This window comes from Sitodiplosis mosellana, unplaced genomic scaffold (assembly GCF_009176505.1).
Source record: "Sitodiplosis mosellana isolate CC-2019 unplaced genomic scaffold, AAFC_SMos_1.0 Smas_scaffold_6162, whole genome shotgun sequence".
Lineage (NCBI taxonomy): Eukaryota > Metazoa > Arthropoda > Insecta > Diptera > Cecidomyiidae > Sitodiplosis > Sitodiplosis mosellana.
The window spans coordinates 3,193,004-3,218,291 of record NW_022601403.1 but is presented as its reverse complement, the minus strand read 5'-3'; the positions used below and the strand labels follow the sequence as shown (position 1 = coordinate 3,218,291).

General features: G+C 34.5%; 3 protein-coding genes across 5 annotated transcripts; all 3 read right to left on the bottom strand.

Annotated features, from left to right (window-relative positions):
• Positions 1 to 5,736: 5,736 nt before the first annotated feature.
• On the bottom strand, positions 5,737 to 10,623 carry LOC129574354 (NECAP-like protein CG9132). Of its 2 annotated transcripts, none has more exons than XM_055456257.1 (6): positions 10,001 to 10,623; positions 9,617 to 9,756; positions 9,309 to 9,374; positions 8,698 to 8,888; positions 7,763 to 7,890; positions 5,737 to 6,776 (listed from the first exon to the last, which is right to left on the bottom strand). In XM_055456257.1, the coding sequence occupies exons 1-6, from the start codon at positions 10,084 to 10,086 to the stop codon at positions 6,713 to 6,715; spliced, it is 675 nt and encodes a 224-aa protein (XP_055312232.1). In that variant the 5' UTR covers positions 10,087 to 10,623; the 3' UTR covers positions 5,737 to 6,712. The 2 variants fall into 2 exon arrangements, with proteins under 2 accessions (XP_055312232.1, XP_055312233.1); XM_055456258.1 differs by having other exon boundaries at positions 5,737 to 6,773; positions 10,001 to 10,577.
• Positions 10,624 to 11,266: 643 nt separating this feature from the next.
• On the bottom strand, positions 11,267 to 21,020 carry LOC129574466 (transmembrane protein 47). Of its 2 annotated transcripts, XM_055456524.1 has the most exons (6): positions 20,928 to 21,020; positions 20,464 to 20,718; positions 19,899 to 19,977; positions 17,762 to 17,948; positions 16,564 to 16,713; positions 11,267 to 15,912 (listed from the first exon to the last, which is right to left on the bottom strand). In XM_055456524.1, exons 2-6 carry the CDS (start codon positions 20,622 to 20,624, stop codon positions 15,689 to 15,691), a joined length of 801 nt encoding a protein of 266 aa, XP_055312499.1. In that variant the 5' UTR covers positions 20,625 to 20,718; positions 20,928 to 21,020; the 3' UTR covers positions 11,267 to 15,688. The 2 variants fall into 2 exon arrangements, with proteins under 2 accessions (XP_055312499.1, XP_055312500.1); XM_055456525.1 differs by lacking the exon at positions 20,464 to 20,718.
• Positions 21,021 to 21,792: 772 nt separating this feature from the next.
• Positions 21,793 to 25,055, bottom strand: LOC129574465 (retinoblastoma-binding protein 5 homolog). Its single transcript, XM_055456523.1, has 7 exons — positions 24,923 to 25,055; positions 24,606 to 24,826; positions 24,338 to 24,544; positions 23,929 to 24,110; positions 23,609 to 23,728; positions 22,736 to 23,373; positions 21,793 to 22,130 (listed from the first exon to the last, which is right to left on the bottom strand). Exons 1-7 carry the CDS (start codon positions 24,939 to 24,941, stop codon positions 22,045 to 22,047), a joined length of 1,473 nt encoding a protein of 490 aa, XP_055312498.1. The 5' UTR covers positions 24,942 to 25,055; the 3' UTR covers positions 21,793 to 22,044.
• Between the last annotated feature and the right edge of the window lie 233 nt (positions 25,056 to 25,288).

The following is a 25,288-nucleotide window of genomic DNA, read 5'->3' as shown; positions in this document are numbered from 1 at the left end:
TTTTTAACAGAAATCAATAAATGCACATAGTGCTTTGATATAGAAACTGTTCTCATAAGTTTATTTGTCTTCATTACAACATGTAGACATTAACTGGGGGCTCAACAGGGAAAGTTTGAAAAGATCTGTGTTATTCTCATAAAAAGGTGATTACACATTGAGTCGAGTGTAATAATAAAACAGTGAGCTTACTTTCCTGAACCGAAAACGAGCAAATGTTTGATTAAGAGATCGAAATTTTGAAAATTTTGTGAGAATCAAACGACTGGAGACAGTATAAAAATAAAAATTGTGATTAACTTGTGTGGCTGAAAAAGAGCTTATTCCAATTAACAAAGACGGAACCTTTACAGGTCAACGCTGGGAAAAACGGAAGGCAACTCGCTTCAACGTTGAAAAAAGTGAAAATAAACACTATAAAATTAAATGTTTTGTTATGAGATCAGAATTACGAGAGTAATTTGTGATAACAAAACGACTCAAAATGAATATAAATAAACCAAGCTAAAAGCTTAAAATAAAATCAATATAATGAGTATTCAACGTGAAAATTGGGTTCAAATAAAAATTTGAATAAAAAAGAAGAATTACAAAAAGTTTAGTTTGGATTTTAAAAAATTGTTAGAATCATTGCCACTATTCGTCTTAACCTCTACCGTATGACCATGTACTAAAAATTCAATCGGGCAATTCATCGCATGACATTAACATAGCTGTCAAATTATCAGCCATATTGACGCTCATTTATTTCAGTTGTGTCAAATGTGTTTGAGTGTCTTTATAAATAAAACACAATACAGAACGAGAAAATAAAAAAGAAACAAAAAAAAACAGAAACATTTCGACCGTTACCTTTGATTATTAACTTCATTTATAGTATTATCAAGTGATTAAAATAAAAAAAAGGTTTAGCAAAACTATTTTGTGGAGTTTAGAAAAAAAATGCCAAAAAGTAGCGATAGCAGTGACGATGTTGAGGTTGATGCCATAGAGACGACAAACATATCACCCAACGTGGAAAGCTATTGCAAACGAACGTTCAAATGGACTTCTTTGTTGTTAGCTGAAATCAACGAAATTTCATTCTGCCCATGTGAAGATGCACAGCTTTTGAAGGAGTTGGAAAATGTATTAGCGGCACTTGACGATGAAGGGCTCGTCATGAAATGCCTCACCATAATTAAAGAAAAATTAGAAGAAGCAGACGTTGAAAATAAACTCGATACTACGCCACCTAATCCATCGAAAAAGCGCAAAACGGCAGATGTCCAGCTGCCAATAAATAAATCAAAAGGCCTCACATACACAATGAAAAACATTATCAAATTTGTAACTTTATTTAAAGCGGAGGCGATACGTTTGAATGAAAAGCAAGGGTATGGATCAGCAGATGTGACTAACATGTATCAACTGGAATCGGATGCAAAATTGTCCAAGAATTTACTGCTGGAAGCTCGTGAAAATCTAAAAAACATTATAAATACGATGAAGGCAAAAGGAATTTCATCTGTCGCTAGTACATGATTTTGTCGAATCAACAACCGAACAGAACATCGAGTGCGAACGAAAAACCATTTTTTTTTCCATTAAATAAATTTATCGTCACACAGCTATTAAAAATTTATCTGTTCGATTCCATTCGAGTTTGCTGCCATGTCCAATTTTCAACTATTCAAAAGTCAAAAAAATAAAAGTCAAAATTAAATTAAAAAATATTCAATAAAATGCACAATCAGCACAGAACACAAATTTAAACATGTACTGATCAACCGAGGACGGTCAATTTTTTTCGAGGGAGAGAGTTAACGTAACGTAATATTTGATTTCTATTTTACTTTTTAATTAATACACAGTTCACCATAACATAGCTTATCAATTTGAAAATCTCAATAATAGAACAAAGAACTTGATTCATTTCCAATTAATTTTAATTAACACAGAAATATCATTACACAATAAATGCACACCGAATCAAGTTATTCGTTACACCAGAAATGCACATCAAATTACATTTGTTATAAATACCAAATTGTATTTAACGTTTTCAGTTCAGTTGCAGTAGAGAAAGATCAATAAATATACATAGTGTTCGAATCTTACTATTTGTAGCTGTTCTCACTTGTTTTATTCCATCGAAACATTTTATCGTTCCTACAATCATACACGATTGTTAACTGGGGGCTCAACAGGGAAATGTTAGACAAATGGACAAAAATAATAATTATTCAGTAACAATAAGAGCAGAAGAAACAGATGATAGACCATCAAGTATGTATATTTGACAACATTGTTAAGGTTTCTTCGAAGGTGTGGTCCCTTATCGTTATCAACCGCACATCGAGAGTGTGTGTTTGGTTTCTCTCTCTCTCTCTCTCTCTTCTGTTCTATTCTGCAGTCGCCGTTCTCTTGTTCACTCACACGATGGACGCAATCAGTCTTTCCCTTTTGATTGTGCATGGAATCACCTGTCTCTTTCTAACTTGTGAGGGGAAAAAGGGAGGGAGAGAGAGCGTATAGAGAAAGAGAGTGCATGTGTCAGAAAGTCACAATAGAGTCGCGAACACATGTTCCATGATATGTGCAATATATCAAAAGATATCAATATTGGTGGTGAAGCGCACAAAATTGGAAGAAGACGGACATTAAAGTTGGTACTCACTGTCAAATTGTGCCCAAAACCTAGAGAACGACATAGAAGCCGCCACAACAAACAATCTTCGTTTGATGAGATGGAATCTTGATTCGTGCATGTACGCGCGATGCACTCGACTCTTTGCTATGTAGACGGATCTTTCATTGCCTACAAAATCAACTATAGCTTGAATCAAGCAATGCTTGATGCGCTAGAGATTTTCACTCCATAATAGCTATGGAATCGTTGACATGCTAAAGTCTTCACTTGATCGAGTCGATACGCTGAGCGCTCTCAGTTGGCTAAAATTGGCCGAAAGCACAGTAACTGTAATTGAACTGGTTGCATGCTCGTTTCAGTTTGCTCGACTATGTCGTACCCTTTGAACTTATTTGTGACAACCTCTTTGTTTACCAACAATGACCACCGCAGCGAGCGAACAGTGTGTGTAATGTGCATGGTCATAAATTAGATTTGCCATTTGACAAATTTGTGATTGGTGTCTGTTGTTGTGACAATCAGTATGAATTATGAGATATTCTTAGTCAACTTACCGAGCTGCAATTTCATTCGTCGGTTCATTCATCAGTTTTTCGTCTTTTTCGTCATCATTTTTCGGAGCTCGTCATTTTTGCACTTGTTGGTGCTTTTTTTTCGTGTTTCTAGTTCTTTCTTCGTTTTTTCGTTTTTTTTTTTTAGATATTTTCAGATCTTTTCGTCTTTCAATAACTGTTGCGTTGCGATTGTTGTTTGAAAAAACTCGTTTCATCTCAATGGCTCCTACATAGCGACTACTGTTGGCCATTTCTGTCCAATTGCCGTTGTTTTTTTTCGTTTTGTTGTCGTTAACTGCATTCGCACGCAAGCACATTAGATGCTTCATTTGACGCATTACTTTCATACCAACGAACCGAGAGTCAATATTGCTTTGTACAGCATCGAATCGAGTCAAATGATGCTTATGATCGGATTAATTAGTAAATTAAGCGACCTTTAACGGTTGTTTGCCGGTCAAAATATTTGAATGGTAATTCTATTGACTAGATCGAGAGGAGAGTAAGTTCATCTGACTTTGTTATTGAAGAGAAGAGTAAATTTCTTTCGACTCAAAAATGGTTAAAGGCGAATATGTTCATTTTTGGCGGGTCCTTGCGGTTTTCCACGGTTTCCGCGGAACTGATAAGAGATAACAACTTGATGTCTTCGGCAAAGTTGTAGCACTCGAATTCTTCTATAACATTGCTGAAGTCAGTTATCTCTTATCTCTTATCAGTTCCGCAAAAAGCGCGAAAAATGATAAGAAAAAAAAAGTTCTATATAAAATTTGCTTTTTTATGTGCGCGATTTGCGCGCAATTGATATGAGATAAGAGATAGATGTCTTCAGCAATGTTATAGAAGACCTCGAGTATTACAACTTTGCCGAAGACACCAAGTTGTTATCTCTTATCAGTTCCGCGGAAACCGTGAAAAACCGCGGAGGCTAGACGGGATGCCAACATACTTCCTTTTAACGCAGATAGAATCAACAGTAAACATACTCTCCTCTTTCAAAATGTATTAGAATTTTTTCACATACTCTCCTCTCGATCTAGTCAATAGAATTGATGGTCTCTTTCTTCTTACTGTACATTTCAATCCTCCTGCTGTTCGCTCCTCTCCTGCTTTTCGCTCCTCTCCTGCTGTTCACTCCTCCCCTGCTGTACACCTCCCTTCTCGTCTGCCCATTCATCGGTCAGCGCGTCTCAATTGACTGAATCATTTGCATTGGAATCTTGGTCGAGATTTCATAAAAACAGTAACAAACATTGAATAGAGATAGTACACCGAATCGAACTGCATTTGTTGTTGCTTTTTGTTTTGGTCTTTGTGTTTGTTTGTTTTTTTTTTATTCATTTCTCAACTTCATTTATTTAATATCTTTCAATAATAAGTAATGTACAATGTTCTTTTCATTATTATTATGATTATTATTATTTGTTTTCCACTTGATTTGTCCTCAAACTCATTCTGACAATGATGAACAATGGAATGATAGTATAGCATTTAAAATAAGACAAACTTAATGTACGTTTTTTGTTTCATCTTCTTGAAATCGGTTCATTTTTAGCACTACATCAAATGTAGTGTTGTTTGTTGTTGCTTTTAGCTAAGATTTTCTTTTTTTTTTATTTTGTTAGCTTTGTTCAATTTGTTGTTGATTTTTTTTCCTTTATATTTTACTTTATTGCAAATAAACTATATGTATTAACAACTCGATGAATGTCTACGTTCGCACACACGACCAACGAAAAAGAATTTCAAAAATAAAATTAGGCGAATCGATGGATATTATTCGAGAATTCCAGCGCGATCGTAAATCGATAATATCGAATTGCATTGAAAATCAAATGATGACGATGATACACATGAACGTTTTGCACGATGCCCTCAATTTGAATTTAAATAAGAAAAAAAAAACTAACGAAAAAAAAAATCGATTGAAAATAGTCTTTATGGCGGGAAATTCATGAGAATATCAACGCGGTGGCGATCGATTTTATTTTCTTTCGGTTTTCAACTGAAATTTTGCCTCAGTTTAGCTTCAACAACATTGTTTACAAATTAATTAAATGCATGATTTTTTTTTATATGTTCAACATTCGAGAGAGAGAAAAAAGAAGTAAACTAAAAAAGGGGGGAAATGAATATGGAATTTTATGCTACATTACTGGTGTGTGTTGGTGTGTGTGTGTGTGTGTGTGTGTGTGTGTGTGTGTGTGTGTTTATATATATTTTTCTTCTTCTCTTTTTTTTTGCTTTATAAACTAAATACACTCTAAATTGTTGTGCAAGAGAAATCTAGAAAACGCAAAATAAAAACAAACAACGAAATTTTGTGTTGTCGTAAAGGACTAAATCGCCAGCGAACATTCAATCTCAACTCAGAATTATGTACTGTTGCCGATTCAGGCTCTTCATTGAAACAAACAAAAATAACCAATTGTGATTTTTGTTTTGTTTTTTCTTCATCTTCTATCGCCTTGTCTAATCTGGTTTCCTTTTAAAAGAGGACCCTTTCTTTGAAAAGCATTGCCATCGTCTACAGAGAACATTTCGATTGCATTTGTTTTTTGTTTTTTTTTTTTACCGGCGAGAGATATTTTGTCTTGTGAAGGACATTGGCCATAAGATCATTCGCGCTTTTTGTAGTGGTGGTGGTGGTGGTTGTTGTTTGTTAGAGACACTCTAACATATTAATGATTCATGCAGTTGTTTGATTCAAATAAAATTGTGTATGTGTGCATTGGGCATGTTTCAATCCGAGAAAATTCTCTTCGAAAATGACGACCGTGGACCGTGTTTGATCTCTGTTCTAAACTTTTTTCTTCTTCGGAACTTTTCAGCTCTTCTATCTGTTCTACAATCGTCACAATTTCCACAGGCATCAACTTCAACACTCAAATCCTAACACTCAATTTGGTGCGTGCAACATATTCTAAAAAAAGCCATCTCATGCAGGAAATTTGTCACATTCTTTTCTCACCCATCTCATACCAAAGCATCACACTACTATTATTAAAAGAACTTTTTTTTTTATTTTGTTTGTATGGAAATTCGGATTAACAACTGGAACATTTTGTGGGCTTTTGTTTTCATCATCTGTTTCATGTTCTCAATCCATTCTCATGCTCTTTCTCTCTCTCTCTCTCTCTCTCTCTCAACCCTCCGCTATCTCGCAATCTGTTTCTCTTTCTATTAGTGATAATTTCTCAATCACAGCGCGCGCATATCATCTAAAAAGTCATTTTTATATACTCAGTACATCTTTACAATTATTTTCAATTTCATATTTATATAATATATATATTCTTGTTTTCTTATGTTGTTGTTTTTGTTGTTGTTGTTTTCTCATTTCATAGATCGTGTTAACCATTTATAAGTATGTTTCTTTGTTACTTTTTTTCATTCTCTCTCCCTCTCTCTCTCTCTCTCTCTCTCTCTCTCTCTGTTCACATCTCTATGTCTCTCCTGCTTTCGCTAACTCACTTTCACTTAAACAGCATTTCGGGCATATAACAGTTTATAGTATTCAGCTCGCCTAGAATTGCACCCAGTTGGCGTTCGCTTTTGGTGATGCCTGAGGCTGTGGTGTTGACTGGCTACTAGAAAAGAAGACAATTTTTGAATAATTAATCATGTTTCGTTTCTTGACAATTAACCTATTTTCCAAAATTTCATTACGATTTATAGATAAACTAATAGAGATAACTTTATTAAGATAATTATTATCTTGGATTCAAATTTTACGGGTTGAGTGATAAAAAAAAGATAAAAATGGAGATAAATTAGAAGATAAAATGCGATAAAAAAATGCAAATTTTATTTTAGCCCAATTTATTCAAAAATGACTGAATGAAAGGAAACAATTGGAACAATTTAAAGAAACAGGATTGTAGAGTGGATTCGTTTCAGTTTTTATAGCTCCGAGAATATTTTTTATTCAAAAAGTTTCTTCCCAAGATTTGATCCATTAAAACAGTTCCCTTGTAAACATTAACTTCAAAGGAAACTTTTTGCTCATGAAAGTCGAAATGATTTTAGAAAAAATTGGAAAAAAAAAGAAAAAAGAAAGAACTCACAGAAAGAGAAACGCAAGAAACGTTAATAAATTGTCGAATTTCGATAAATTTGAATGAAAAAGGAATGAAAATTGAACAAATTTGATACAGCAAAATAGGGAAATCTGAAGAAAAGCTGAAATTTTTCAATTTTTTTTTGGAAATATTGATAAAATTTACAAAATTTAAGGAAATACATCGAAAAAATGGATAAATATGGATCGAATATGAGTTTGACAAGATCAACAATTTTTGTGAAGACACCAATTCGATATTTTTTGTCAATAAAATTAAAATCGCCAAAAGCCACGAGTGAAACATACTTTATCAAAATATAAGTCGTCAAAAAAAATATACACTACTCTCAATCTCACCCATAGAAATGAAAATACCCAAAATAATTCAATATGAAAAACGAAACAAATTCGAGATAAAAAGTGGGAAATTTTTAAAAAAAATGGAATAAAAAGTCAAAAATATTGAAAAAATTAATAAAAATAAAACAAAAAGTGGTTTCAAAATTCACACACCTGTTGTTCGATGACGGTTCCGTTGGATTCGATGGTGGTGGTGCCAATTTTATGCCACCTGGTGGCGGTGGAAACGCGCCCGTTGCCCCGGTACGTGTTCGCCGTGACGATTCGCTGCCATCTTTTTTCTACAAAATGAAAAAAAAAACATATCCCATTAACGAAACTAACAACGCAATTTTGAATGTTGAACAAATAACAAAATCTATCCATTGAATCATAATGCACTTTATACCATGTACATCGCAAATGCTATCTAGTTTTTATCTAACTGTGTGTCGCAATTACAGCATATTTGCTAAACAATGTTCAGTAAACATGAATCCGATTATAAAAATAGAATACAGCACCAAATCACATAATTTCATACGTTGAGCAAAGATTTCAAATGTCGAATTCGTTCTGGCAGAGAAATCTCTTATACTAAAGTGATTTGCGGACAATTTTGTGTCATTTCCACCAGAAGAATGGAAATACTGCTCATAAGTTATAGTGAGTCATAGCATGAGGTATTCCGAATTAGAATTTTCAAATACTACATTTGCTGACAACGTCAATTTTTCAGAGTCAATTTTTCAAACAGAAAATTTCAATGCGTCTTCCGAGAAATTAGCGATTGGTTATCGCTATTTATACGAAGTTGTCGGTCGTCCAAATGGTCAATGTATACATTCGTAAAGATCTGAATGCAACGACACCATTTAGACTTGAATTTTTCAATTCAATCTCATAAAAAAAAGCGTTCGGCTCAAAACTGCCGCATGAAACCTCATTCAAATGTCGATCAAAACTGTGCAAATAATCCAAATCCAAAAGCGATGTTCAGACCGCTTTCAAATCCAAACAATGTTCCGAACAATGAGATATTGTTTATCGCAGTTGTTTATTTACGCCCACATTCAGTGTACGTGTTAAATGCTGAGTGTGTGACTTACGGTGATTTTCATGTTAATTTTGATGGTTTCGCCTTCTTTGAATCCTAAATCAAGCTCGGGTCGCGGTGTTACTTTTTCTTGATCGATTTTCTCTTGGTTTTTCACCCATTTAAAATGATCCTGTAGGGCGACATTCAGGTCAAATGAATCGGATCGATCGCCAAAGCCGAGACCCAAAAATGCCGTTCGACCTAAAAAATAAGGACAAATTTATTTCCGTTTAATCATCATCAACAAGTTCGTTGTTTGCTACGATTTGAAAAGAGAAGCATTTTTTTTTTCGTTGAATGAACGAAAAAAGAAATGTTTATAAACATTGTTATTATAATAACAGAGTGAAAAAAAAGCGCTGTCTGCTATCATATTGTCATTGGAACAACACATATTATCAACGCATATCATTCAGTGTTGTGAGAAAATGAAAACAATGGAAAAAGTTTTCTGACAACAGTTGACCTTCGTACTGATAACCGAATCTCATATGTAAATGAAGCGAAATGGAAAGTGTGTGCCACACACGATTTGGTGCGAGATTCAATTAAAAACTTCAACGAAGGAGAAGAAGTAGGAGGATAAGAAGAAGAAGGAAAAAAGAATCCACTCATATTTACCATTGTCATCGACGACACGAATCACGAAATACCTGGAACTGTCACTGACTGCCTCAATAGCAACACCTATAAGATAAATCGAATCACAAGAACAACAACAAATAAGAATCGTTGAATACAATGAATGCTGAAATTTTTGAAGGTCACCATACATACACACCGAGAACGGTATCGGTGTGTGTGTGTGTGTGTACGTGTGTACCATTGCATCAAATGGTCATTGTTATCATTCACCAAAATTTTAATTGGATCAAAGCAAATAGCGATAGAAAAAAAAAATTGAAGAAAATTTTGGTCGAAATTCCCACCTGGATATGTTTCAACTGGACAATTGGCATACAATGCGCCCGTATTTTTATCCTCCAATTTGAGATTGACATTAATACCTTTGGCCACAAGTTTCATGCGACCAGTCCACAGTGGTTCACTTAAATTCCAGTTTGCAGCCCTGCAAAATTTGAAAAGAGAAAAAAAAATTCATACACGTACACAAAATCCATCCACATGAAAATCAATTCCGAATTTGTTCGTTGTGTCATTTTGGCGAAATTGGTTTTTTCTTCCTTTCAATGCTACACACTCGCAACTCTCTCTCTAACTTGCGGAACACAGAGTGAAGAAAAGTGGATTCCGCAAGATTGAATTACACGACACAGTAAATGAAATATCGAGCAAAATTTCGTTCTTAATACCTGTGCTTTCTATTACTACCAGCTGGTGGTATTTTATAAACAAACACTTCTTGTTTAATCAACAAAATGCTTTCGTGGTCATCCATTTTTTTTTCTTTTGCTTTTCTCGTTCTTTAAACTAAATCAACCAAAAATAACTAGAGTTATGTTCGTTGTTTGGAAACTTCCGAAATATGATGGTTCGATTGCAGTTTTCTCTGTTCAAACAAAAAAAAAACCCCTAAGCACAAAACTCTCGCACGATATACACAGAGAGAACACAACGTTGTTGTTGGTCAAAATTGATAAATTCCTTGTCTTGTAGCTCTTGCTCTTGTTCTCTCACTCTCACTCACTCTACCCGTTTCGTCGTCGCTGCTTTTTTTTTCTTCTTGCTTCCTATTTGATTTTTTTTTATGTGTTACAAGCACTAATGCTCATAAATTTTGACACACCACATACACACACTGTATGCGCGATTGTAGGCAAATAGATGGAAGAAGAAGAAGAACTATTTCGTTCACTGACAGTTTGCCATAGTATCCACCACGCAAATATGCACGCACGAGAGAAACAGAGAGAAAACATCTTGTATTTGACTGCAGCATATTACGATACGTGTATGACTTTTTGTTGCCATATTCGAGTCACTTGGATGTGGTGAAACGTGTGTATGTGTATGTACTTGTCGTGTGTTTTTTCTGCTTTATAAACACATTCGAGCTAACAACAGATGGCGCAATATGACTTGACATTTTTTTTCGCTGCTTTTCACACAGCAGACTCACTGACGGACCGAGGTGATTCATCCGACTTTCCAATCTGCAATACTACGATACTTGTGACTACTTTTTTTGCATTTTTTCGGGGGTTTTTCTTTTGGAGGTGAAGAATTCTGTTTTTTTTTTCAGTTATTTTCCAGTTTTATTTCTTCTTATTTTTACTCGTTTTTCCTTATTTTTTCTTCAATTTTTCTTTCTTTTTCTTTATTTTCACTATTATTGCCTATTTTTCCTTCTTATTTCCTCCATGTTTAACCCTTTTTAATTTTTTTTTCTTTTTTTTCCTTTTTTTCTCCTTTGAGAAGGTCTTTAGACGGAATGAAATCTTTTCTTTCTTGAAGAAGAAGCAAAAGTTCCTTCGTCCAAAGAAAAAAATCTTCTCCAAATTTTTTTTCGTCGAATTCTTCTCTGAAAAAAAAATTCTAAAGAAAAATCCTAAGAAAATTTCCTGAAAAAAATTCCTGGAAAACAAATTCACCAATAAAAAAAGGCCCACTAAAGCATGTTTATTCCTAATTATACATGTGCATTTTATTTAATGTGTTGTCATTTTTTTCATCATTTTTTCGTGTGTTTTTTTTTTAAATTTTAAATCTTCATTAATTAATAGTAGTTTGTTTTTCTTTCATTTGTATTTAAATTGGGTTTTGTTGGTTGTTGGGTTTGTTTTTCCTCTCATTTTTGTTTTGTTATTTGTTTTTTTTTTTCATTAAATATTCCACTCCGCACGTTCCTGCCTATATGCGAACCATTTTTTTGCTTTTTGAATTCATTTGTTGATCGTTTCTAATTGAGTTTTTTTTATTCGATATTACATACACTTACGTATTAATAATTTAGGTATAAATTATAGTTGTTTTGTTATTGTTAGTTAAGTTAAATTTTTTGGGTTTGTTTTCTTTCTCAAAATGTTCCACTTAAATATACGTTTGCTATTATCATAATATGGATTTGATTGTTAAATGGTTTTTTTTTGGCCAGAAGAAAATTGGGGATACATTCTATGTGGTATTGGTTATGGAATTCATAAAAAAAATCTCCTTTTAGTTTGGATGATTATTATCGTTGGAGAAAAAAAAAACGTATAAATCAAAATAGGTTTGATTAAATCAAACCGAAAAAATCCAAATTTCATACAATTTTGAATGAAAAACGTGTAGAAAATAAACTCGGTGCTCAAACGGAGATTCCAAATTGGTCGGACGTTGTGCGTCGGTGAAGCAAACAAAAGAGATGAGAAAAAATAAGTTAAACCATAAAATGATGCACTCTGAATAAATTTCTCTCACAATAAAACGGTGCATATAACGTATTCACTTAATCAATAACAATTCTAACGCGATAAATAAATAAAATGTACAAATATATTCAATATGCATGGTTGACTTTGTGTTTTAAAAAAGAAAATCATAAAAAAAACAGCTTCATATAGAATTAATATTGGCTTAAAGTCAAGAGTGACAAATAAAACATGGAAATGATTTTCCAAAACATAGGAGGCGGCAAATATTAACACGTTTAACGCATGTGTGCAGCATAACTAGCGACGAATTTGTCATCTCGGTGACACAATATTTTTTTTCATATAGAAAAAAAGAGAAAACAGGAAGAGAGAGAAACAGACAAAAACAAATTCCAAGGCTACCGATATATCTAAATATTATGTTTCAACCTGAATTTCGTGTGTGTTTCTCTTAAACAACTTTATGATTTGTGGGTGAGTTGATTACCAACTGTAATTGACTGATGAAAGTCGACTGAATGGATGATTTTGACCAACATGACTGCGATCGGATGAGTTTCTTTTCGGCCAAATCGAATCGATTTAGCCCATTTTCATTGGTTTTTTCTTATACATTTTGGTTGTAAATGAAATTGTGAAAACTGCTTTGAAGGAAGAAGAAATGTCAACGATTCCTTTTTTTTGTTTCGCTTATGTCTTAATCAACATGTGAAATGATTTTTTTTTTTTGAAAATTCGCTTGATATGTGCTATTTAGACAATATTTTCATTTTGGACCTTTGCCGGCGGCGCACTCATTTTCTAAGGAACGTAGAAAATCTACATTTTAGGGATGAAGCCGTTTGCTACCAAGTTGATCATATTTTTAAGGAAAATTCTATTGGATGGCAAAATTAATAAATTTTTTTTCTTTCAGATTTTTTGCATGGAAATTTTTCCATTGAAAATCAAAGTTCGATTATAATCGAACGCCTGGTAGAAAATGGGTCACCAGATTTCGTAAAATGGAATATATGGAAATTTTCGAAATATCCGACGTTCCCTAGAAAATGAGTTGATTGAACCTAGCATCCATTTTTATCTTCCGACTGATTCTGGCCCAGAATTGAGGTGATCCTGTGCTAGCTCCGATTCTGAGTCATACACTTACTTGACAGTCGTCTGGAAAACGTCATTTGTCCATTTCACCCGCAAACATTTTGTTTTGTTTTATTCATTTTGGATTTGTCATGTTCAATGGTAAACGGTTTGCACCTTGGTCAAAAGGGATTGATATGAATTTCCATATAGACTCTCTAAATTTCACTTTTATGACTTTTTCTTATCCGTTTTTTTTTTCGGCTATATGCTTAGCTGCAATTATCTACATTTGGGTCTCAAACAAATTGGCAATTTCAACTTTTGAATAGTGGTCATTTTTTATATCGAAAAATGGTGATCATCAAACCTAAAATGGTCAACGAGCGCTCGCATTTTCTACGGATATAATTTGTCATATAAAAATGAAACACTTTTTTCATGCAATTTTATTTTGTATTTCCTTACGATGGGTTTAATTTCTTTTCCAAAAGAAAAAAAAATTATTGAATGGATTTCCATTGAATTCCCACATTTTTTTCCTCATTTGCCTTAGATTTTCTATCTTTGTGTATTTTTTTTTTAAATATTCTCCAATCGAAAAGCAATTTGCATACTTCCATTTCAAATTTTTCCCATTCTTCCATCATGAGAATCAGTAGAATTTTCTATTTCCCTCGCAATGTCTCTTTCGACCGCATATGTTTGGATTTTTCTAAAAGATTTTTTTTCGCGATTCAAGGGACTTGTGAAGAAATTGAAAAATTTAAGAAAAAAGTATTTTAGTTCGGAATTTTGGAAAATTGTTTGAAAATTAAAACAAATCGATGGAAAAATATGGAAAATCAATTGGATTTTTTTCTGCATCGATGCAATGTGCATAAGAAGCATCGCTACTTTCCATGAAAAAATGAATCACTGTTAAACGTAATTATTTCCAATTTGTTTGAGCCAAAAACCAATAGCTGTTCAGGTCATTTTGGTTTGAGTATTTTTGTCAGTGAGGATATTAAGTTAATGTTTTCTTGAAAAGAAAAACCGACTTGTAAATTTTCTCATGTGAAAATTTGGATAAACACACATCTCATGGTTGGTTTGTCACAATTAAACAACTCATTTCATTAGAATTATCACTGGTTGTAAATGTTCCTCTATAAATGTTAAAATTAGGAATCCAAATTTTGGATGTTTTATTATTTACGGAGAAATTTGGGTATTTTCTTCAAATGCTTCGATCCAAGTCGTTATTTTTTTCAATTTGTATATGTTCAGGTGACTTTGTGTCATAAATTGTCAACAGATTGTACAAAATAAACTAAAAATCTACGAAAAAGAATTTAAAAGTTTCAATATACAAGAAAAAAAAAACGTTTTTTTTTACCCAAAAAAGTAAATTCAATAAATAAAGAATTTTGAAACAAAACAAGGGCTCAATACAATAAATCACTAGAGAAAATTGGCAATTGGGGATGTTTTGGCCATTCAAAAAAAAAATTCAACTAAATAATAACAACGAAAAGTTCTATTCAAAATAGAGAGATTAAATTCCATGTGTGCGAAAGGAAAAACCGAACGCTGATACAATCTACATATACAAATCTAATCCAAAACCTATTAAATATGAAAAAGAAGCCGAATGCGATTTGGTTTGTCCATTCCATTGTCTAAATACGTGATAATTCGTGTACATCATGCATTTTTTTACGTTTGACGCAAAAAATCGATGATTTTTTTTTTTAAATATTTTATTCCTATATAATTTCTATCATTTTTTGTGGTTGTTTATCAATGTCATCTAAAAATTGATTTTCGTTAAAAATGTGTTTTGCTTCGATTTTAATTTTTCTTCTGTTTTTTTTTTCCTTAATATTTCGGCTTGTCATTCAAATATTGTTGTATATCGATCGAAAAAGTGTAATTCCATTTTGAAAAGTATTATGTCGAAATGTACTGGTGCACGGCTTGTGTATCCGAATGTATGTGAAACAGTCAGTTTAGACGAGTATCGCGTTTGATTCATTTTCATTTTTAACTATATATCTTGTGTGTGTTTGTGTATGTGTTTAGCTACTGAAACACTCAGTTCAATTTTATGTGGCAAGTATGTATATCTCTCTCTCTCACAATAATTTCATAACTTAATTTTAAATTTAGAAGCTAAAGTTCTAACGAAATAATTCTTTTAGTATTTTCGGTTTTTGTTGTTGTACGTGTTTGAGTTGAGTTTGTCAAGAATTCATCGGTTTAATGCATGAGTTGTTTGGTTTTTCCCGGTTAATTTCCTTTTTTGTGAGATGTGTGTGTGTGCGAGAGACAAAAAAAACTGTCATCATCATTCGGTTTATTGTTTCTGTGATTAATGTATGATTTTCTTGCGGATTGGTACAAAAGTGTGTTCAGTTTCGGTCTCTTTCACAATTCGCAGTCATTTGTTGCAGTTTTTTTTCATGTTTGTTGTTGCTGATGTTGCTTAAACAAATTCAAGTGATTTTTCTTTTGTTGATACTTATCTCCTATATAATTTATATGTATAAAAAATGAAAGAAAAAACTCAGCTTAGAGAACGACATCTGGCAACGCGTTTCGTGGCAGGGCGTGCGATCTGGCCTAGGTTTGTAGTTGTGTATTGTGTACGATTTTACGTTCTTTAAAGTAAATCTCTTCCGATTCTTTATCGCATAACAATAAAATAACACCACCAAACAAAAATATAGCCGCACCCCAACATACACCGTACGCCCAACCAAACTCCCAAATTGGACGATTACCCAGGCTTAGCTCGCCGGAGAAACAGAGCGGATACATGATGAGCGCAACTAGAACAGCTATTACTGCACAGCGTGAAGTGCGTAAAATGAACAGCGATTCAACAGGACAGCGATGGACCAGGAAGGAAAATCGCACCGAAAAACAGCCACGTCAGCCAAAGGCAGCAGCAACAGGATCAACGGCCACAGAAGAAACAGGATCAACGTTAAAAATGAAGAAAAAAAATCACGTTATTTCCAGCCTAATTTTAAGTACCTTTAGGTATAGGCTTATATTTAAATACGAAGTTTCTTGTATACAATTCCCTATTTTGAGTAGTTAAAAGCCTTCGTTTGCAATTTTCTTCAAATTAAATCGATTTATTGCACAATTTTTGGCAACAATTCGAGATATTTCATTCTAGAAGATGAAAGTGATTCCAAAAAGTGAGTCATTTCCTCTTAAAAATGAAGACGAGTTCTATTTTCGATGAGAAACGTAACTCGCATCCATTTCCTAGGAAAGAGCTCACTTTTTTCAAGAAGGTTTTTTTCCGGAAATGAATCATCTTCGATTTAAAATGGAACTCTATAGCGAGAGATGAGACTCTCTTGCTCTATAGACTTCGTATATGGAAAATTGAGCCGGATTCAACTCTTTAGAAAACAATCGATCTCGATTGAACCAGATTGAAATGTAGGCTTTTAAAACCAAATGGAAAAATCGTCACTTACATGCTACCAACATAATCAGAACAGCTCTTCGATAGAACTTGTACTTTATGTTTTGATTTTTTGTGTGTAAACCAATTCCCGTTAAAATGGTGGCGATCACGTCTGTAACCAGGCTGAGTATACACAATCCGGCCGTGGCTTTAATGTAAACTGCAAAAAAGTCGAAATATTTTATCAATTCGTTGGAAATCGGAATTTACAGAAATCGAACATTTTCAACGAGTTTATATTGATTTGAAGCACGTTCGACACGATTGGTCAGCAAAAAAGTGTTTATTCTTCACTGCAGTGGAAATCGATTGAGCTTGGTCAGAATTTAAGTAGTTTGATTACTCATTCACTAATGTTTTTTTTTTACTTATTCTGGTGCATTGGCTATTTTCCAACAATAAACGAGCAATGCAAAAAATGATATGAAAATACAATTTCCGATAGGTTTTTGATTTCCTTTTCAACACATATTCTATCTTCATTTTTCCACGCTTCAAGCATTTAATATTCCATACGCAATGAGTTAATTTACAAACATCCAAATAGTAATTTATTTTGCGCCTGCTTTTTTCTGTGCTCAAAATTCTTTGAGCGCAAACAAAAAAAACATTGAAACATTTTTTTTTTTTGACTCTGATCAACTTGATTATCATTCATTGCAGTGAAGAATAGCAATTTTATTGTGGAAAAAAAAAGTTTTGTTATAAAAATAGAGACAAAACCCGTGTGAAAAAAAATGACTGACTGACTATAACTTCAGTTGACTTTAGTTGATTGAATTCATATTTTTGTTCTAAGAAAATCACTTGGTCCCAAATGAAGCAACTTAGATTGACTTGTAACTTCAAATGATTTCAGTTAACTATCGTAGATTTACACTGCACTTTGTACTGAAATGTCAATAAAAGTAAGTCATTTTTGTCCCAAATTAGTTAACTGACTGCTCAGTTACTATTTTTTTCACACGGGAATGCATCGAAATGTGTTTATTTTTGGTATAAACTCGGATCAACATCAAGATGGTAAATGAAATAAATCAGTTAGAATATGAGTAGATTGATAGTCATAGACTGCTTGACTTAGCGAATTCCTCAATTGGTTTCAATCACATTCAATTGAAACGCAACAGGACTGTTCCGCCACACATGCACCACCACCGTATGTGTGTGTGTACATAAAAGCGTTTTTTTCAATGTGTTAAACTTACAAACATCTCGGCTTGGGTAGCATCCTTCTTCTTTCGCTTCATAATTAAACGGTATGGGCTGGGTGAGATCTTCGATGCAATGTGTGAATAGACCTTGACGCCAGCCCGATGACAATAGCCAATCGGTGGACGTTAGCGCCATAATCAGCAGGATAACAACGATATTACCACAAATGAAGGCGATTACCTGCGATAGAGAGAGAGAGAGAGAAAAACAATCAGTAAAACGTTCAAAATTGAAAAAAAAAATTCACATGCATGCTGTAGTGGGATGGGTATATATTGAGAATGCACAAACAAACATAAAACATTAAGTTGCCATCAAATTCGTTTCGGTCGATTGCAATTCATTAGTCTAATTAATGCATTGTTGGGCTATAAATCAATCGTTCAATTAGCGAAACATAGTGGTCGAATGATGTCAGCTAGTATGTGTGTATGTACCTGTGCTATATAATTGGCAGCCATAATTTTTTTCGATTATTTCGGAGACGACTACGACGATGACGATGACGACGACTACGATGATGATGATGACAACAACGAGAGCAAACAAAACGTTTGAACTACATAGAAAATGCACGGCACTCCAACGAAAGAAAAAAAAAGAATTGGGAAAAAAACAACCGAAAAAAATTCAGCACGGCGAAAACAAAAGGAAGAAAAAAAACAATTGGCTGTGAGTTTTTTTTTTGTTTTTTTCTCTCACGCGCGCGTTCGGAAATATGTCACTCAATGTATAGAATGATGCTTGGTTCTCCTATATATCTACTTTTATTCGTTTTGTACAAATGAAATCTTTTTTCTCTCTCTCTCTCTCGTGTTGTTGTTGTTGTTGCTGTTGAATATCAAACTTTTTAATCGATGCTATAATTATTCCTCTTTTTTTTCTTCGTTGAGGGTAAATAAATTTTACCTCTCTCGTTTCCCCTTCGTTTTTTTTTTTACTTCTTCCGTGTATAAAAAAAAACCGTGAATTATCTAAAACAGACCAAACCGATGTCTAAATAATGAAGCAATTTTTCCCGATAGTTAAAAAAGTAGCATCGAAATGCTTGCCATTCGCTTCAACTGGTACTACGAGCAACAATTTTTCTTCGTTTCCATTCGATTGTGTGTGATGTTGCAAAGATGGTTCACGTGCATCACCACCATCCAATGTTCAACAAAAATCACACATATTTTGCCATAATTTTCGTGTTCCGTTTTCCTCTTTCGTCACTTTCAGGCTTCCGCTCACTTTTCAAAAACAAAAGCACACAAACACACACACACTGGGATCCACTTGGAAATTTCGCTCGATTTATTCTCGCGCGGACAATTTCTAACGAGATCGTTGACCGATTCTTATGTTCTCTATTGATACATAGTGGCAATTTGATACATTTCAATTTTGATACATGGTTTCTTTTATTTTCGGTTTAGTTTTTATTCGGAAGAGGGTTGTTTGGACGATTCACACAAATTTCATGATGGACAAAACAATGAGACAGATGCGAATCGGAATGCGAATATGAGCGCGATTTTAGTTGCTTCGATATTCGATGAGTTTGTCGATTATTTTGGCATCACCACCGAAATTGCCTTTGTCGCGTTTTTCTTTTCCTTTCTTTTCTGTTTGTTTGCCACCATTTAGTCTGGGACAGGCCACACGCATGCGTTGTAAATTCGCAACGGATTTGATGCGTTTGTATTGATGTGAGAAATTTAGAATTGGTGCGTTTATGGTGATGGAGGTGTTGATGTGTTGGTGTGTGTGTGTGTGCATCTGTGAGACAGTGAGAAGTTTCTACAGATCCAACAGAGGGATGAAGTTTCATTCATATTTCAAATGGGCTCATAAAATAGCGCAAACTTTAAAATTATTCGCTATATGCATGCAATGTTCAAACGGTGATGATGATAGCTATGTTTAGAGTCTGAACTGTTGACACCAATGACAGGTATATAGCGCTTATTTCCAAACGTTTTGTTGCCCATTTTCAGGCTGAAACACATTATTCACACTAAATAATTTAAGTTTTGCATTAACCAAACTTTTCGACTAGTTTTAGCATGTTTAAATTAGCGAACCGAAAATGCACTTTGTCAATTCGACCGAAACACTCACTGTCGACTATGATGATAAAATATTTACCTTTAATGGCCTCGTTATGGTCACCGTTTCGATTGTTGTCATCGGTGCAGACATTCTTGCGGGCTGTACAAATCTTCGGCTGGCAAAATATGGCAGATGAAAAGAGAAATACATGAAAAATTCATTAAATTCACCAAAATTGTTTAAGTGGATACAAGTAAAACCAAACAACAACCCAAGCAAAATAAAAAAACACCAAAACAAAACAATAAATGTTATTCGATAAAAATTCACCATATCAAAAAAAAAATTGTACTCGCAAAAGGTCAGTCAAACAAAAACGAAGGAAAACAAGTATTGGCAACTGGCGAATTGTTACGGCAACGGCAACGGCAACGGTGGAACGTTCACACACGGCGGCTATTAGTTGTTTTTAGACTAATTTTCGAATCGTGTACATAGTTCACGTTTCTATCGAACGGCACAGAGAGCAGCAACGAACAACCCAAGGCATAAAGAGCAATAAAAACGCCACAAAGAGGTAATAAAAGTGCAAGCACAGCAACGAAGCGTCGACAGGCCGATGCGATTTGGCCAGAAAAATCAAATCTCCGCACACAATTACCTTTCTCTGCGATAGTCTAATACAACCGATTCCGAATCGAATTCACTGTAATCGGGCAACGAATCATCTTCGTAGTTACTGAAGCCATCAATCAGCATGCGATGATGTTTTCGCACCGTATTATTACTCCGTTCACTCGATTGATCGCTCAATTTTGGCATTTTGTCGGTGCCCGTGTTTCTTTTCACTCCTTGTACTTTGTTTTTTTTTCTCGGTTCAGTCAACGAACGGGGAGGGAAAAAAAGAAGACGAGAGCTAGAATTCTCGTTCGGTGCAAGCAAATTCAGTTTTATTTCTCGGTGCAAGCAGCAATGACAACAACAACAAAATAAATCGTAAATGAATCGCGGACACGGTTAATGTGTCTTACTGCTAATTAGAATTGATCAGACCCCACTGAACGGCTTAGTTTTCTGGTTTTTTTTTCTTCATCCAAATCCCCGGTTGATATTCGATATAATTACCTATTATTTTGTGTGTGTTTATTTTCGTCGTCGTCGTGCTGCTTCTGTTCAATACATTGAACTGTTTTTGGTTGATTTCTTGCTGGCTTTAGCCTCACTTGCTTTTACAATTGCTGAATCGTCGTGCTGCTTCTGTTCAATACATTGAACTGTTTTTGGTTGATTTCTTGCTGGCTTTAGCCTCACTTGCTTTTACAATTGCTGAATTTTCTTCACTTCCTACAACTTTCACAAAGCATTTCTTCTTCACGGAATTTGGCACACACCACCAATTATTTTTACATATTTCTTTCACGTCGTTCCTCTCGTCCAAACGACGCAATTTTTAATGCAAATATTTCCGTCCAAATCACACACTCAATTTCTGCAATACTGAAATCCTTTTGACAAATATAGCACAAATCACAATCGAATATTTTTATTACTAAATAAATCAACAGAGAGAAAGAGTGTGTGTGTTTCTGTGAGTGTGTGTGTGTATGTGCGACAAACAAAAACAGAGAATGAATGCACGACGGCGAGCGTAAGAGAGACAAATTGCCTACCCGGATCAATGAGTGCAAGACTTTGTGAATACGATCATGCTTAAAAATAACAACGAATGTCAAAAGAGAAAAAAAAATGCATTGCAACACACAGACGAATCGAGAGAGACAGAGAGAGAGAGAGAGAGAGAGAGAGAGATCTATCATTGCGATCCCTATCGGTGATCTCATAGCTCATGACATGACATGAACTGTCATTTACTAACTCACACACATACACGCACTTACAAAGTATTCATTGGCCCGTCTTTTGAATGTCTACAGAAAACATCACCATTGCTCGTTGTGGCATGAAGCTAAAACATCAAAACAGCAAAATATTTTGAAAAAATACGAATGACATTTATTTAGACTCAATTTTACCATTCCTTTTTTTCAGCTGACAAACAATTCTTATTAACTTCATTTCAATTTTTTTTTCTCTGTGTTTTGTGTGTATAATTAAATTTTACTTTACAATAAAAATTCAAGCAATTATCATGGGTCAATTATTTCTTAAAAATAAATTGTTTTGGAAATATTTCTAATAAACATTTTGTGTGGTTTATGTCTGGTTTGAGAAAATAACACATCTATTTTCGGGGCCGACCGGCCGCTTTTTTCGCCATTTGGTTTTGCTTGTCTTTGTTACTTCGGTTCAATAGCAGCGGATGGATTTCTGAAATAGAAAATTAATGATGATTTGGTGGATAAAATTGATGATTTCAGGTTGCTTCTGTGTGATTTTCTTGATTTTAATGGGTTTTGGTGGAGTTTTTGACAATTTTTTGGGTTTTTGGCTATTGTTCAGAAGAAAATTGAGCATAATTTCCAATGTTTTATTTAGATAAACGAAATTACTGGAAAAAATATGAGCGGTCACCAAAAATTGTTGGCCAAATAGACGATTACCAACGAACTTCTGTCCAACAAACAGACAACTTGAACAATACGATGCTATGTTTGGCTCATTTCTGAACAAAATTCGTATATTTCACCATTTTCATATTTTTATGTAGTTTTGGTGCATTTTCACGCGATTTTTACGATTTCAAGTCATTTCTAACTTTAAAACAGATTTAAACTCAACTTGATCCACGTATGACTCGGAATTGACTGGAGTTTTCCTAAAAATTGACTCAAAATCGAGTGAAACTTGCCTTAAATTTGGCTAGAAATTGGCCAAAAGTCCCAACTTTGGCTTCGATGAACCCAAAAATTTGTGTAAAGTTCCAAAAATTGTCCCAAAGAAAATTTGAGCCTATCGCAAAAAATAAAACTCACCATCTTTAGGCGGTGCTTCGAGTGTGATGTCGTACGTAGGTATTTTTTTGCGAACGCCACTTTGTGATGACAGATCGTCGGTGTCCATTTGTTCATCGGCGTCTTTCGATGTGTTCTTCTCTTGGCCGTTTGCATTCTCTTGGTTCCATCCATCTTCGGGATCTTCAACTTCGGGTGCCATTGGCAGAAATTGTAGGCCGGCATCTTCTTCGTATTCTTCATCGGAACTACAAAATGCGGCAATCGGATCAACTTTAACCACATCCACTTCGATTTCTTCGTCTTGTTTTGCTTCGGCCGACAAATCCACCGATTTATCCTCATCTTCAATATCAAATTCCGATTCTCGTTCTTCGTATTCCACATTTTCGTCGAGTTCCTTGAAATCGGGCGCGAATGCCGACCAATTTTCCACTTGATTTTGTGCCCAAATCGATACCAGCCCAGAACTAATACTCGTGATGATCGGTCGCACCGGATGCCATACCACATCCAGCAGTAATTCACCTTTTGTACCATGCAAAATTTTCACTAAATTCCCAACCGACTTTTCCCACACGTACAACGCATGCTGACGCGCACTGCCCGCACACACGTACTCACCATCGCCCGAGAAACAGCACTTTTTCCAGGTCGTTCTGGAATACGGAGAATTGTGTTGGAAAGAGAGAGAAAAAAGTGAGATTTGGAATGAGAAAGTTTGAAGAGAATAAGAAAAATGAGATTTTTGGAATAAAAGTTTTGATTCGAAGCAATTTGCGAATCAAGCCAGGAATCAAACTTCAGGCAAACTGCCACTTTGAAGTTTTGTGTGAATATTCTTTTTTAAATTTGAAAAGAAATTCAATTTTTTTTAATGTGACAATGTCTTACTTATTGACCAAATCCTGCAGCTTTTGAATCGGCTCCGGCTCACCATCTTTACCGCATGCAATCACTTCCTTCGCATCATACACTCGTATTATTCGATCGGATGTATTAATTAAAAATGAACTGTAAAAGCAAAAATTGACGATCAATGATTGAAAATCCATTTTTTTCAGCAAAAACGAAAAAAAAATTTAATTTTCGAGTAAAAACGAAGAAATCCATTTTGTCAGTACAAATTGAAAGAAATCCATAAAGAATCGACAATGTATGACAAATTCTGACTTCAATGTCGATTTTTCTATTTGAAATCACTCTCAACTTACTCGCTACGCCGGGCAAATTCGATACTTTTGACAGCCGTCGCACTTGATGTTCCCACGACAATCCTAAAGCTGGCTTCGATTTTTAGCGTGTGTGAGTTAAGCACTAGAATTTTCCCCTTTGCATTCCCCGTGTAAATGTATTTGCCGCGCCGATCAAATGATGCAATTATATTCAAATCTCCCTAAAAATGGATAAACAAATGACGTGTTTTTATAACTTTTTCCATTTTCCCGCTTCAACGAACTTCAACTAATACTAGAAATTGGCCAAACAATTTTTTTTTTCAATTTGCAGAATTTCTCCAAACAAAAAGCAACTTCCACAAAAATTCCAAAGAAATTTGCAATTGAAAAAAATGTCTAATCAAAATTCTGATCCAAAAAAAAAAAAACAAATCCAACCACTCACATCACTGTCATACGGCAAACATTTATGTGTTCCATTGATATCGACTAAAACGGCGGCATATCGCATGGGACAAACAAGGCACCTGGCATCGTTCCTCGGATCGAATTGTACTTTCAGCACCGGCGATGGAAACCGAAACTTTTGCTCACAATCGCCCGATAGAATGTCCCAAATGCACACATTGTTATCGGTGGACGCTGAAATAAGCTGCAAATTAATGGAAATCATTAGTAAACCGACGAAATTGCATCGTTTGATTTGTTCATACTTTGTGCCCGTTGCGTGACCAGCCAATACTGCAAACGGGATGCACGTGTGCCGATATGATTTTGGCGATTCCTCGTGTCAGAAAGTCCCAAACGACAATCCGGCCATCGTTGCAGCCAACAGCCAAAAGTGTTCCGTATTTATTGAACGAACAAGTGACGGCTAACGATATACAGTCGAGCGAACCATCGAATTCTTCAGGGTAATTTTGCCCAAATGATTCTACCAAAAAAAAAAAAAATGAAATCCAAATTAAATCCAAATTGAAACGAAAGAAAAACCACATTTACACTCAAATAGTCGACATCAAAACAATACCCAATAATTCCAAATTCATGTCGGCTTATGCAGCTCACACACTTTTGTCGATAGAAACAAACAATGCGATAAACCTAAATATTTCATCTGTCAAACAAATGTTATTCGCTTGCCGCTCTATGTGCAGCCATTGTTTTTAACACCTAGCGACATCTCACAACAATCAGTCGCACTACCACCGTCGAAGCGGTTCTGAAAATACGGTTTTATAATTGATTCACCTTTTAATGGATTGAAAAATGATTTTTTTTTCTTCAATTCAAAAAGGAAATATTTGGATTTGATAAAATGAAGAAATTTAATGAAATTTACCAATTTTGTATGTTTTTCTGTTTATTTCAAATAGCCACTGAGATTTTTACGGAT